General features: G+C 60.0%; 1 protein-coding gene across 6 annotated transcripts; it reads right to left on the reverse strand.

The window, feature by feature from the left end:
- Window positions 1–1,986: 1,986 nt before the first annotated feature.
- CTBP1 (C-terminal binding protein 1) lies at window positions 1,987–12,664 on the reverse strand. Of its 6 annotated transcripts, none has more exons than XM_049789733.1 (10): window positions 12,483–12,664; window positions 9,720–9,865; window positions 9,080–9,234; window positions 5,448–5,592; window positions 4,162–4,368; window positions 3,816–4,030; window positions 3,596–3,726; window positions 3,264–3,391; window positions 2,896–3,013; window positions 1,987–2,770 (listed from the first exon to the last, which is right to left on the reverse strand). In XM_049789733.1, the coding sequence occupies exons 2-10, from the start codon at window positions 9,724–9,726 to the stop codon at window positions 2,584–2,586; spliced, it is 1,293 nt and encodes a 430-aa protein (XP_049645690.1). In that variant the 5' UTR covers window positions 9,727–9,865; window positions 12,483–12,664; the 3' UTR covers window positions 1,987–2,583. The 6 variants fall into 6 exon arrangements, with proteins under 6 accessions (XP_049645690.1, XP_049645691.1, XP_049645689.1 ...); XM_049789734.1 differs by lacking the exon at window positions 12,483–12,664 and adding an exon at window positions 12,215–12,275; XM_049789732.1 differs by lacking the exon at window positions 12,483–12,664 and adding an exon at window positions 12,215–12,267 and having other exon boundaries at window positions 9,720–9,861.
- Between the last annotated feature and the right edge of the window lie 302 nt (window positions 12,665–12,966).

Genomic DNA, 12,966 nt, shown 5'->3' on the forward strand with positions numbered 1-12,966 from the left:
GCTGAGTGTGAGGGCCTGTATGTCAATGTGTAACCGTCTATGACACTATGACAGTGTGAAAATGGGTAGGTTATGTGACAGTGTGACATGTTTGAAAATGCGAGCTAGGGGCCCGGAGAGATAGCACAGCGGTGTTTGCCTTGCAAGCAGCCGATCCAGGACCAAAGGTGGTTGGTTCGAATCCCGGTGTCCCATAGGGTCCCCCGTGCCTGCCAGGAGCTATTTCTGAGCAGACAGCCAGGAGTAACCCCTGAGCACCGCCAGGTGTGGCCCAAAAACCAAAAAAAAAAAAAAAAAAGAAAGAAAATGCGAGCTAGGGACATTTTTCATGTGGAGATGACAGTGATGCACGTACATGTGTTAGTGTGCAGCTATGCTAGCACGTGAGGTATAATGGCAACATGTTTACATGTGTTAGGGTGCAATAGTGTTAGCATATGAAAGTGTATGAGCTACGTGGAAGTGAAATGTTAGTGTGACCATGTATGGGAGTGCATGTGTGTGAAGCATGTGGCGATGAATGGGTTTGAGGTAACAATGACACGTATGTTTGCATGTGAGCCCACTGTGTGAGGCGTATGTGTTACTATGTGCCTGTCCCTGAGCAGGTCCTCTGAGGGACCTGTCAGCCACAGCGGCTGTTCTTCCCTGGTCCCATCGTCCTGTGGCACTGCCAGACGGACCTGAGGAAGCCTCAGGGGGGTGTTCGCTGGGGGCCAGACTCCAGGGAGAGGCAGGCTGGGCACAAGGTTTCAGCATAGAAACTGGGTGGGCTTCTATGACAGACAGTGCCCCTCTGGACACAGGAGAGCAGTCCCTACTGCTGCCCACCAAGGTCTGTTTTCTCAGCAGGAGTCAAGCCATCTCCTGACTCCAGAAAAGGAAGCCACACCCACCCCAGGGTCGCCAGCCACCTCACCCACCTCTTCCTGCGGAGACTCAAGCTAGGGCCCCTGGTCTGGGTGGCAGGCTCCTCCTTGAGAGAACCCTGGCCTCAAGGTCTGGAGCTCGCTCACCGGCACTTCCACCCATCCTGTCCTGTGCTGTCTGGCATTGCTGCTACCCCTCCGCAGCCCAGTCCTGCACCAGAGAGAAGCTAGAACTGTCAGACTAAAAAGGTACCTGGGCTCAGGGAACCAAACAGCACAGGGACTACCTAGCCCAGCAAGAGCCCACGGCTCTGTGGGAGGTTGCCAGCAGTTGACCCTGGCCCCAGCCCAGAGTAGAGGCAGGGACAGTCCAGAGCGGGTCCACAGCAACCAAGGGATAGGTAGGATGGGGTTGCAGTGGGCAGGGGAGGGGGTTATACTTTGGGGTGGGGTTATGCAAAGAGCATAACAAAGGGGTAGGGCTATAAAGTGGGTGGGGCGGGGCAGTGTTGGGCTCGGCTATGGGTGAGCCAGGGCAATAAGGGTTGGGGAATAGAAGTGAGGTACTGGGTGGGGCTGGGATGGTGGGAACTGTTTGGGGCAGGACTAAGTGCATGGGGTGGGGCGTAGGTGTAGGAATGGAGACCTGTATGGGGGCAGAGAGGGCTGCACAGGTGGACCTGCACCAGGTCAGGCAGAGCACAGCCACACAGGCAGAGGGCTGGGCAGGGTACCCTAGGCCAGTTCAAGGGTGGCTGCTGGGAGTTGGCCAAGGCAGAGGCGCACCAGATGGACTGTTCTTCCCAGCACTGCCATGTGGGGCATGTGTGATGAGAATCCTGACCTGACCCAGGGCCCACACAAGCCACATCGACAAGACCCTTCAGAGACCAGTGTTTGAGCCAGACTCCCCAAGAGGTGTCTTAGGATGATATTAGATATATCAGGGGAAATGTGCCCAGCCCCATCTCACCCCATGTGGCCTCCAGGCAGCCCACCCTACCCCCTTCCTGAAGAGTCACCCACAATCAGAACCATTCCCAAGGGTGTGCAGGCTCCAAAGGATGCCGGAGAGTAGTGCCCAACAACTACCTCCAACAGAGACAGACACATGGGCCAGCTTTCTGGGATTTTATTTCTTTAAAATAATTCATACAAATGGTTACAGTCACAAACATGATTTTAACCAAAATATTGCTAGCCTACCACATCAGCAGGACGGCCACAGCGCCCACGCCCCACAGACGGGGCTGGGCCCCACAACCTCCCCTCCTGCAGCTGCGCCACGGGCCGTCGTCACTGGAACAAGGGGGTTCATGCCAAACTAGGAAGAACAGCCTTGGTTTTCTTATTCTAAATTATTCTAAAAATAAGACAAGCAGGTAGAAAAACAATGCACTGTGTGGCTTCGAAAGAAAACCAGAGGGTCCATGGTCCTGAGAAGTCGGCCTGCTGCTCACTGCGGGCTGACGGGCCCCATGGCCGCAGCACTCCCTCGGGGCTCTGCTTGTTGACAGCTAAGCAAACCAATCCTTGTGATGTTCTAAAACTGTACACGGACAAGAACATTCATGATAGGATTAACTACAAACTTCTTTTGCTTAACAAGGAGGGAACGAAGGGTCACAGACGGGCGGCCTGGGGACAGCCGCACCTGCCTGGCACATGACCAGTCTCTGGGGCGGCACCCCCGAGGCGCAGAGCTTTGCCCAGGCTACAACTGGTCGCTGGCGTGGTCTCGGTCTGCCTCGGGCTTGACGGTTTGGCCAGGGGATGGGGCGTGGGGTGGGTGGGACACAGGCGGCAGGCCGTGTGACAGGGACATGGCACTGGGCACGATGCCTTCCACAGCCGCTGGGATGCCGGCAGGAGCCACTCCCACCACGCCTGGGGGATACCTGCTGGGAGAGAAAGGATGTATGAAGCCACGCTGTGGAGCAGGACAAGGTGCTGGGGTGGGATTCACCCTGCTCACAGCCTGCGTTCGATGGGCTGTGTGCACTGGCCCGAAGCTCTAGGCACTCACCTATAGGCAGCCCCGTTGAGCTCGGGATGCACCACGGCGGGGTCCATGCTGGCCCAGTGGGTGGCGGCTGTCAGGTGGTCTTTGTTGACACAGTTCTTGAGGCTGTCAGGGATCCGGCCTGAAGCATGAGGATAGCATTCAGCACAGAGCAGGGAGCCAGCCAGAGGGGAGGCATAAACCCTAAGGGTGGGCTCGCCAGCTGGGGACAGGGGTACCAGGGGGCAGGGCCTTTTCCCCTCACTACCAGGTCTGGGAACTCCAAAAGGGCCAGTGTCCTGTACCTGGGTGCAAGAGCATATCTGCCACGGCACAGACAGTGACATGTGACAGCCAACCCCACAATGGAAGGAGGAGCTGGACCCGCCCACCTGTGATGGCTCTCCGGATCTCCCGCGCTGCCTCCTCCCGCATCTCAATGGACGCCTGCTCGCTGTACCAGGCCGCATGTGGGGTGCAGATGAGGTTGGGCGCGTCCTTCAGGGGCCCCTGGCTAAAACTGCAGTGGGCAGCAAGCAGGACCAGGTCAGCTGAAGCCCATGGACCCCGCCCCCACACCAGATAACAGCACAGAGACTGTAGGGATGGGACGGGGACAATGCCCTGCTCCCCTTCTGTGGGGCTCTGCCCACAGCCCAGAAGACATCCTGGACCCCAGCAGTGGAAGGGGCGAGGATTAGGGTTAGGCAGGCGCCCAACACACCTGAAAGGCTCTGATTCGTGCACGTCCAGGGCCGCGCCCCGTATCCGCCCTTCCTTGAGGGCCTGAGCCAGCGCCTTCTCATCTACCAGGCCACCCCGCGCTGTGTTCACCAGGAATGCCCCTTGTCTCATCTGGGAGGGAAACAGGGGGCTCAGCTGGAGGCACAGGGTGCAGGAGGGAAAGGAGGGAAGCCGATCCCCCAGGGCCCCCGCGCCCCTACCTGCTTGACGGTGAAGTCATTGACTAGGTGGTGGTTGTGCTCGTTCAGGCCACAGTGCAGACTGACGCAGTCACTGTGGAACAGCAGGTCCTGCAGAGTGCTGACACGCTGCAGCCCAAGAGCGCGTTCTGTGCCGTCCGCCAGGTAGGGGTCATAGAAGAGCACGTTGAAGCCGAAGGCCTTGGCCCGCAGTGCCACTGCCTGCCCCACGCGGCCTGCATGGGAAGACAGCCGCGAGGCCACATCAGGCGCTGATGCCACTTCCTGCCTCAGTTTCCCTGTATCCATGAACGAGGTGGGGAGGGAGGACTAAGCACAGCACCCCAGGGGAGCTGGGAGCACTCACCAAGCCCGATGATGCCCAAGGTCTCCCCACGAATCCTGGCGGCCCCGGAAGCCACCTCCCGGATCTGCTCGACGCTCTGCACGCGGGTGCCCTCCCGCAGCGCCTGGTGCAGCCACGTGGTCCTGCGGTACAGGTTGAGAATGTGGCATAGGGTGGAGTCGGCCGTCTCCTCCACGGAGGCCGCAGGCACGTTGCAGACAGCAATGCCTGAGGAGAGACACGGGCACAGTCACAGAACACATACAGCATTCTCTGGGGAACTCAGACTGAAGGCTGAGGCCACGTTTGAAACAGAAAGTCATTCTGCCTGGCCTGGCAGGAAGAGGAGGTGTGGTCCCCAGCCCAAGACAGTAGCTGGTCAGTCTCCAGGGCCAGCACCTCAGTCTCCCCGACATGTAGTGCCCCACTGATCGGTCCTAGACTCTCCCCTCCCTTCCTCATGCTTCATGGTCCCAAGTCCCCCTGGACCTCAGTCCCCATCCTCTACTCTCCTAGAGCCCCAACCTCACTCAGTGCAGAAGCAGCAGCCCCAGGCTCGGTGCCTGTCCACCCCTTCTACTTGTGATGGTACATCTGGGAGCCTGAATCTGGGCCCTAACCCCTTAGTTGGCAGCTTCCTGCCTGGTCCTCCAGGAGAAAAGCACCCTTAGGGAACAGGGAGAGAATTGGCTGCTGCTTAGGGTCCAGCAAGACCCAGACCTCTCAGGACAGGGGGGAAGCAAAACAAACCAGGCGGCCAGAGGGAGGGGCACCCCCAGGAAGGACCAATCCAGTGCTGCTGGCACCTTCCTGCAGAGAGAGGCTATCCCATGCCAGTGAACAAGCAAGGACAAGAGGACTGTAGGGGCCCGTAGAACCAAGAGGGAAGGATTTGTGCTCAGGGCCATACCACTGTGGTAGTCCCGGGTTGCTTCTGCAGCCAGAGCAAAGCCCCATGTGACCTCACCCCACCCCACTCAGTATGACCTTCCCCAGTGTCATGAACTCACATGACCCATGACCTAACCCTACCTCCATGACCTCCTGACCTACAATTTCACCTGGCCCTCTCCTCACCCCTCACCATGACCTCACTTGACCCAACCCAACACGACCTTACCCAATGTCATGAACTCACCTCCTTCTAAGTGTCCTCATCCTCCTTCTATGATCTCACTTGACCCCACCACCTCACCCAATGGCATGTGACTTCCACTCCAGGTTCCCCAGTGAAAGGAGCAATCCAGATAGGCACGGAGCTCCCCTCACTAGGATCAGGGCTACCATCGATGTCCCCACACCCCTACCTAAGTCTCCAGCAGACTTGATGTCAATGTTGTCAAAGCCACTGCCAATGCGCACAATGATCCGCAGGGCCTTGAACTTCTCCAGGTCCTCCCGGGTAAGAGTGATGGTGTGGTACATGAGGGCTCCCACAGCCTCATTCAGCACCTGGGCAGAGCACAGTGCACAGCGTGAGCGACCCTGCAGTCTCCCCCCCCACACACACACACACACATACACAAACAGCTACACTAAGAACAGGACAGGTTCTGTGCCACCTAGACATCTGAGTGCCATAGGAACTGAGGACGGGTCAGATTGGGGGTCCCCAGAGAAGGCAGAAGGCACTGGGCAGGCTGTGAAGTGAAGCCCAGCAGCACCAACAGCAGAGCCCCATCAAAGCTCAGGACCTCTGATACATGCCACAACCATTCTGGAGTTGGGCACTATGACCTCTCTGTCCTTCTCCCTTACCACTCTGGCCCAAGTGTGAGTGCTGACTCAGAGCACCCTTCTCGAGGCCAACCCGAGTTAAGCAGAGCACAGCAGTGACTGAGCAGAATGTGGCTTGAGAGAGGCTGACAGTGTCAGAGCAGGAGCACCGAGGTGAGTGAAGAAGGGTAACATGGCTGCTCCGAACACAGGGTCTCACTCGGCTGGCCCCTGAACAAGCAGACACAGGTGCTAGGTGGAACCATGCAGGTACCTGAACGGGCTAGTGGACTTGGGGCAGGGCCAGACCGGGCAATGCTGCTGGCTTTGTACAGACCCCTTCAACGCAGGCCCTGAGCAACTAGGGTGGGGACAGCTGTTATCTCACTCCTAGGGCCCTCACGCAGGTCCCTCAACTCCTATCCCTGTGGTTGCCTATGGATAATGATGGTCCCATCCTGCACAGCCACCACACCGGGGTGGACAGTTACAAAATGTTGTTGTGCTCCTAAGACCTGAGGAGGCCTGTCCGCAGCTCAAAGATGACAGTATGATGGCCTGCAGGCTACTATCCTCAGAGCTCCAGCAAACCTCTACCCTGCGCATAGCCCCCTGCCAACTGTACTCATAAAACCTGTCCTAGCAACATGCCCCTGGGAGCTGGGCAACTAACTGCTTTTCTTCAGCCTGCCCCAGCTCTCTGCAAGAGGGGTGTGTGCCCCCTCCAACACCCAGTCCTACCGCATGAGGTGCTATCAGGTTGTACCCTCAGACCTGAGATGACCAGGTGGGGTCACTGGCATGTTCCCCATCTAGCTAACCCCTAGTGCTACTCCAGGCCTACTTCTCCCAGGGCTCCCCCATCACTTGGTCTCAGCAAGTTCTTCTGGCTCTTCTGTTACTAATGCCACCAACCCCACTATGTCCTCCCAAACTATGCCTGCAAGCGCCCACACTGGACTCCAGGGCCTTCAGTGTGGCCACATTTGGAACTTCCAGGGGTACAGCAAGCTCAAGCCTGGCCTGGCCTGGCCTGTCATTTGGAAAGATGGTGGCCTTAAAGCAAGCTCAGGGCCCGGAGATATAGCACAGTGGTGTTTGCCTTGCAAGCAGCCGATCCAGGACCTAAGGTGGTTGGTTCGAATTCCGGTGTCGCATAGGGTCCCCCGTGCCTGCCAGGAGCTATTTCTGAGCAGACAGCCAGGAGTAACCCCTGAGCACCGCCGGGTGTGGCCCAAAAAAACAAAAACAAAAACAAAAACAAAAAAAAAGCAAGCTCAGCTACATGGCTCGCTTCTCCTGCAAGAAACAATATTGGCTGGGCCGGAGTGATAGCACAGCAGTAGGGCATTTGCCTTGCACGCAGCTGACCCAGGACAGACCTGGATTTGATCCTCGGAGTCCCATATGGTCCGCTGAGCCAAGAGCGATTTCTGAGCACATAGCCCAGAGAAATCTGAGCATCACCAGGTGTGCTCCCCCCCCCAAAAAAAAGAGAAATACCACACCTTGGCATTACCCCCATGCCAGAATGACATTAGGGTCCTTAGGTAACACTCAATATCCCCACAAATGTCAATGCATAGGGACCAGAGGTGGTTGTAACAAAGGTTCACTCTGCCCAACATACCCAGCACAAACTGCTCCTTTCCACAGTGCCACTCACTTTGTCCCACCATCTGTCTCCCCCACTATCTCCACCCATCCATCTGCCCTACCCACACATTGTCTGACAGCGTACTTTGCCCACCTGCCCACTATTCGCCCCATCAACTATCCCACCCATCCATTATCTACGTCTCCACTTTATCCATGTCCCCATCCTCTGCCCCACCCATTTATCCTCTACCCTGCCTACCACTTTCACTGCTAGGGCCCCAGCCCAGCACCCATGCCAGCAGCAGACAGTGGCCAGGGTCACACTCACAGCAATGCTTGGGGGGCCTGTATGGGTTCATCTCCAGGCTTACTAGGCAGTTCCTGCATCACAGGGGCTCCTGCTTATTCCTAATTCCAAGACCCAAGTCTGGCTTCTGCTCATACTATCCCTAATTTGGATTCCTGAGATGTTCACATGCTGAGGGGAGGAACCAGCACAAGGCCTCTGGAGCTGGTGCCTATAAGGTCCGCCGTGGGAAAAGAAAAAAGTTTCCCCTGGGACTTCTCCCACATCAACAGAACTAAATTCTTGCTGCTTCTAATGCTAAATGTGGGGGGACAGAGCATGTAGCTGGGTAAGGGCCTGCCATACCTCAGCTCCAACAAGGGTACAGAGTCATTGTATGCCTGCCTGCCCGTGCCCCCGTCCCCAACCAAGCCACTCTAACTCGCCTGAGCACCACCAGGGACCCTCAGTGCCAGTTTTACAGCCTCTGTTCCAGTTCCAACACCCATTCTCCATGTACAGTTCTGGTCCCGACACCCCTTCTTTGCATGCAGATCTGGCCCCGTACCCCATTTCTGTATAGGCCTCCAATCCAGACACCCCTTCTGCATTTCCAGCTCCTGTCCTGACACCCCTTCTCCCTGTGCCCCCTGAGTGAAGGGCTCTGACAAAAGCCCAGGTGGAGTTTTCTCTCTGGCACCAACCCCTCAGGGACTGGATTCTTGCTCTCATCTGCCAGTGGCTCCTGTTTCCATTCACTGCCCATTTCTCTTCCACCATCGGATAGATGCTTGTTAGACTACGACTTAGGCCTTGGCCAACAACACAGCCCAAGCTCAAGCCCCACAGACACCAATGTGGGAGTTGGTAGCAGCTGGAGAGGGTCATGAAGCCAAGTCTCTTCCCTCCAGGGGCCAAATCAGAGCTGTCACAGTCCTGCACTGCCGTCCTCAACAGCATGCACAGCCACTAAGAGTAGGCCTGGCCTCAGCCAGCCTTACCGGCCTGTCCACCCTATGGTGGGGCTCCTCCAGGACTGTCAGCTCCTTGCTGCTCCTGGGATGACACCCACAACAGCCACTTGAAAGCTCATCCTGCCAGCAAGAGACAACCAGGCACACCTATATCCCCAGCAGGACAGCCAAATCTGGCTAAGAGTAGCCCAAGGCAAAAGCCTTGGTCCTGCAATGATGCAGCTGGCAGAAGCAGCATCTCCCTGACAGCCCAGTGCCCCAACCTGGAAACACCTGGCAGAGGGGGCATTGGCCCCAGGCACCTGTGTGGCAGTCCAAGCCGTCACCGTATGACCCTCCTCCGCCTACAGGCATCAGCACTCACCTTCTCATGGATCTCTTGGGTGGACTGGGCATCACAGAAGGCCACTGTGGCCACATCCTTCAGAATAGGCATCTCCACCGTGCAGTCTCTGCCATCCAGTAGTGCTACCAGCGGCCGGGGGTGCATAGGCCCGTTCATGATGGGGGGGCGGACACCTGCAAAGACATAGTGATGGTTAGCTCCCAGGTGACCAATACAGGCCCATGCCCCATTCATTATCGTCCCTGGCCAACCTGGGCTGCTTATCTGAGCATCCACCCTCAGGGTCTGTGAGGGGGGGCAAATCCAGCAGGGAAGGAAGCAAGGGGCTGCCACACTTGCACCACCCTGGTCACAGACAGTAGGAGTTTCCCCTTCTCCTATTAAGTGGGGGTCCTATCCCGCCCCTGTTGTCCCAGTGCCACAGACAGGCTGCGCCAGGTGTCCTCCCCAAGTGAACTCATCATCCCCCAGGGTCTGGCCCCAACATGAGGGAATCAAGAGGCAGCACTTGTCATGGGGTGCACACGGGCAGGACACCGCGAGGAGCCCATCCTGGTACTGGGGCCACGAGTTGACTCCCAGTCTGCCCCACACCCACACAGGCACCCTTGGGTGCTGGCTGCTATCCCCTCCTCCAGCGGGCAGGAGCCCCACCAACCTGCCATGTCTTAGGAGGGGTTCGGCGGCCGCCACCGCGCACCAGCCGGGAAGCGCCTGTCTTCAGCCAGTCCTAGCCTCTCATCCCTGTGCTCAGGGCCGGAGCCCGCTCACGTTCCAGAGACACGCCCTCGGGTTAAAGTCTGACTACAAACAAACACAGAGAACAGAGACACCTGTTAACCTGCCTCTCCAACCAGAAGTGGCCACAGCTGGGAAACATGGCAGGGCTGGACCCCATTCCTTGCTACCCATCCCCCAAATAACCCCTAATCGTGGTGCCCCAGAGTCTTCAACCCTGCCATCCCCCACAACGACGGAGTGCCTCCAAATGGCCCCAATCCAAGCATATGTACACAAATGTGGTGATGACTTCTCACAAGCAATATGGAGCCAGCCCTGACAAAACCACAGGTCAGTCCATGGGCCACTCACACTCACCATGGGTTAACCGTCAGGACATTTTCACCCATGGGCCACTCACACTTATTCCCACCCACGGAATAGGCCACCACAGACGTGCCCTGGGCTGTATGTTCCTCCCTGCTGATACATTGTGGCACCAGGGGCTGGAGAGCCTGTGGGATGGCGGTGGTGGTGTGTGTAGGGAGGGAGCCCACAACTGAGGGCATCACTGCTTTCTGAAGACAACCTGACCAGGTTTGGTCAAGCCCTCAGCAGCTCCACACCATGCTCAGTGAGGCCTGGCCAGGACTAGCCTGCCTGCCACCAGCTGGCCAAGGCACTCAGGACTCCAGCACTCACAGCCCGCCAAGAACCCCAGGGCAAAGAAAACACAGAAACCAACTCCCCAGTGCGACCAGTCTGGTCTCTCCTCAGGTCCCTCCGGGTCCAAGCACCCGCCTCCGTCTTCATCTCCAGTTCCCAGGCACCTGGGCCATGGCACTGACCTCCTCACACCCCCTGAGGACACAAGTCCACACTTACTACTCAGTGCAAGACAGACCAAGCCTTGTCCATAGGATCTCAGCAATCCTCCCCTTTGATAGTCAGCCAAATATCTGCCTCAGGCCACATCTGTCCTCATAGCTGGCTTCCACACCTGAGACTTTACCCGGGTCACCTGCTCCCTGCCACAACTATCTCTCCACAACTGCCTCAGATCACATCTGGTCTCACCTCCACCCCCAGATCAAAGCCAGCCAAGCTACTGCCCACTTCCCTGCAGGGCTTCCTGAGCAATCCTGAGGCAAAAATGATCCCTAGATAAGTTCCCTGAGTAGTCCAGTCCCTACGCAGCCTAACTTGCCCATTTTAAGGAGGACCCCACCTGAAACGGCTCGATAGTCAAGAGTAGAGGACAAGAAGCCCTTTTAGCACAGCAGGCCCAGCTGGAGTGCCGACTCCAGGGTCCTGCACACCCCCTCAGAGGGTAGTTGAGGTGGGGGCAGCACAGGCTCAAAAATGGGCCCGGAGGCCCCTAGAGTGAGCATGCACAGATGGCTGCCCAGTTCCTGCAGGCCGACAGCCCTACTAGGAAGATTTGGCAGAAGCCTAGAGGACATCGCAGATGAGGTCAGTGGCCTTATCACTCCCACCCCACAGAAGCGGGGCTCTGGCAGCCCTGGGCTGACACCAGGAGATGAAAAGGCAACACTCCGAGTAACTGAGTTCTGGGCTGTGGCTCAGAAGGATGGGGGACCATGACAGGCCTGGACCAGGGATATGAGGACCCCACCAGCACCTCTCAAGCTCTTTCAGAGGGACAAGGCGGGGATTCCCCGCGTGATCTGCCATCACGGAGGGACAGGCTAACAGTGGAGATGATAGCTATCCCGGGTGGGGAGTCGCGGAGGTCACCAGGGACCACCTCTAGCTACCATCCTCGCGAGTCTGCCTGGCCAGGCCGGGCCGGGCTGGGCTGGGCGTGCAGCCAGGGCCGGTTCCAGCTCCCAACCTGCCGGCTCAGGTGCCAGGCTGCCTCTCCCTCCCACGACCCCAGGGGCAGGGGCAGCCTCGAGGGCTGCAGGCCTTAGGTGGAGGACACCGGGAGAGGGGCCCCTGAGCCGCCCAGTCTGCCCAGGCCACGCTCCTGCGCTGCCACCCGCAAGGGAACCGGCCAGACCAGGCCCGGGCTCCTTCCCCTGGCGTGAGGACGGGCCTCGCGAGGCCGGGGCCTGGTGTCCAGCGTGCCCGTGACAGCCAGTCCGGCCTGTCCCCGCGGCCGCGCCGCGCTGCGGGGTCCCCTCCCCCAGCGGGCACCCCGAGTCTGAGCATCCGGGGCCGCGACGGCGCGCGGGGTCCCACGTGGCCGCGTGCGGGCGAGCGGTGCCGGCCAGCGCATGTGGCGTCCGGCGGGCCCAACCCCCGGGCCCGGCCCGGTACCGTCCGGGCAGCAGCGTCCCCGCGGCCCCCGCCGCGGCGTCCGGCAGGCCACGGCTCGCCAGGCACGCCACGGGCGCGGCCCGGGAAGCTCGAGGAGCTCGCGGCCGGCGGACGAGCCCCGCCGCCCGGCCCGGCGCCCCTTTGTGTCACCTGCGGGGCCGGCGGGGCCGCGGGCCGGGACGGGCGGGTGGACGGGCGGGCGGGCGGGCGGGCGGGCGGGACGGCGGCGCCGGCGCACTCGCACGCACGCACGGCGCACGCGCGGCCGCCGCCCCGCCCCCGACGCGCGCGCAGCCCGCGCACGCGCAGCCGCGCCGCCCGCCGGGCGCGCACGCGCGCTCGCGCACACAAAGCCAAGCCGCGCCCCGCCCCGCCCGCGGCCGGAAGTCCGCGCGTGCGCGCGCGCGCGGGGCCTTACCGAGTGCCAGGCCCTTGTTGAGCAAGTGCGCGCTGCCCATGGAGTGGGGCGGGCGGACGCTGGCCCTCGGCGGTCCGGCGCGCTCCGCCGCGAGTCCTGCGCTCGGGACGGCCCCGGAGCCGCCCGCCGCCGCGCCCGATCGCCCGCGTTCGCACGCCCAAGGGCCGAGCCGCCCGCGCCGCGCCAGCAGCCGCTCCACCGGGCGGGGACAGACGGAGGCGCGCGCGGGCGGGGCTTCCGGCCCCTCCGTCTCCTGTTTGCCGGCGCGGGCGCTGCTCTGGCCGCGGGCGGGAGGCTGCTTGCAAGCCGCGCCCGCCTGCCCGGCCCTCCTGGCGCCTGGGGCACCTGCCCGTCGCCTCCCCTGCAGCCAGGCTGCATGCACCACCTCTGGCTGCGGCACGCGCCCTGGCCCCGCAGGCACCCAGCATCCACGCACCCCTGGCTGGCACAGGCCCCTGCCAGTCTCCAAGTGCCCAGGCCCGCA

This window comes from Suncus etruscus, chromosome 16 (genome assembly GCF_024139225.1).
Source record: "Suncus etruscus isolate mSunEtr1 chromosome 16, mSunEtr1.pri.cur, whole genome shotgun sequence".
Classification (NCBI taxonomy): domain Eukaryota; kingdom Metazoa; phylum Chordata; class Mammalia; order Eulipotyphla; family Soricidae; genus Suncus; species Suncus etruscus.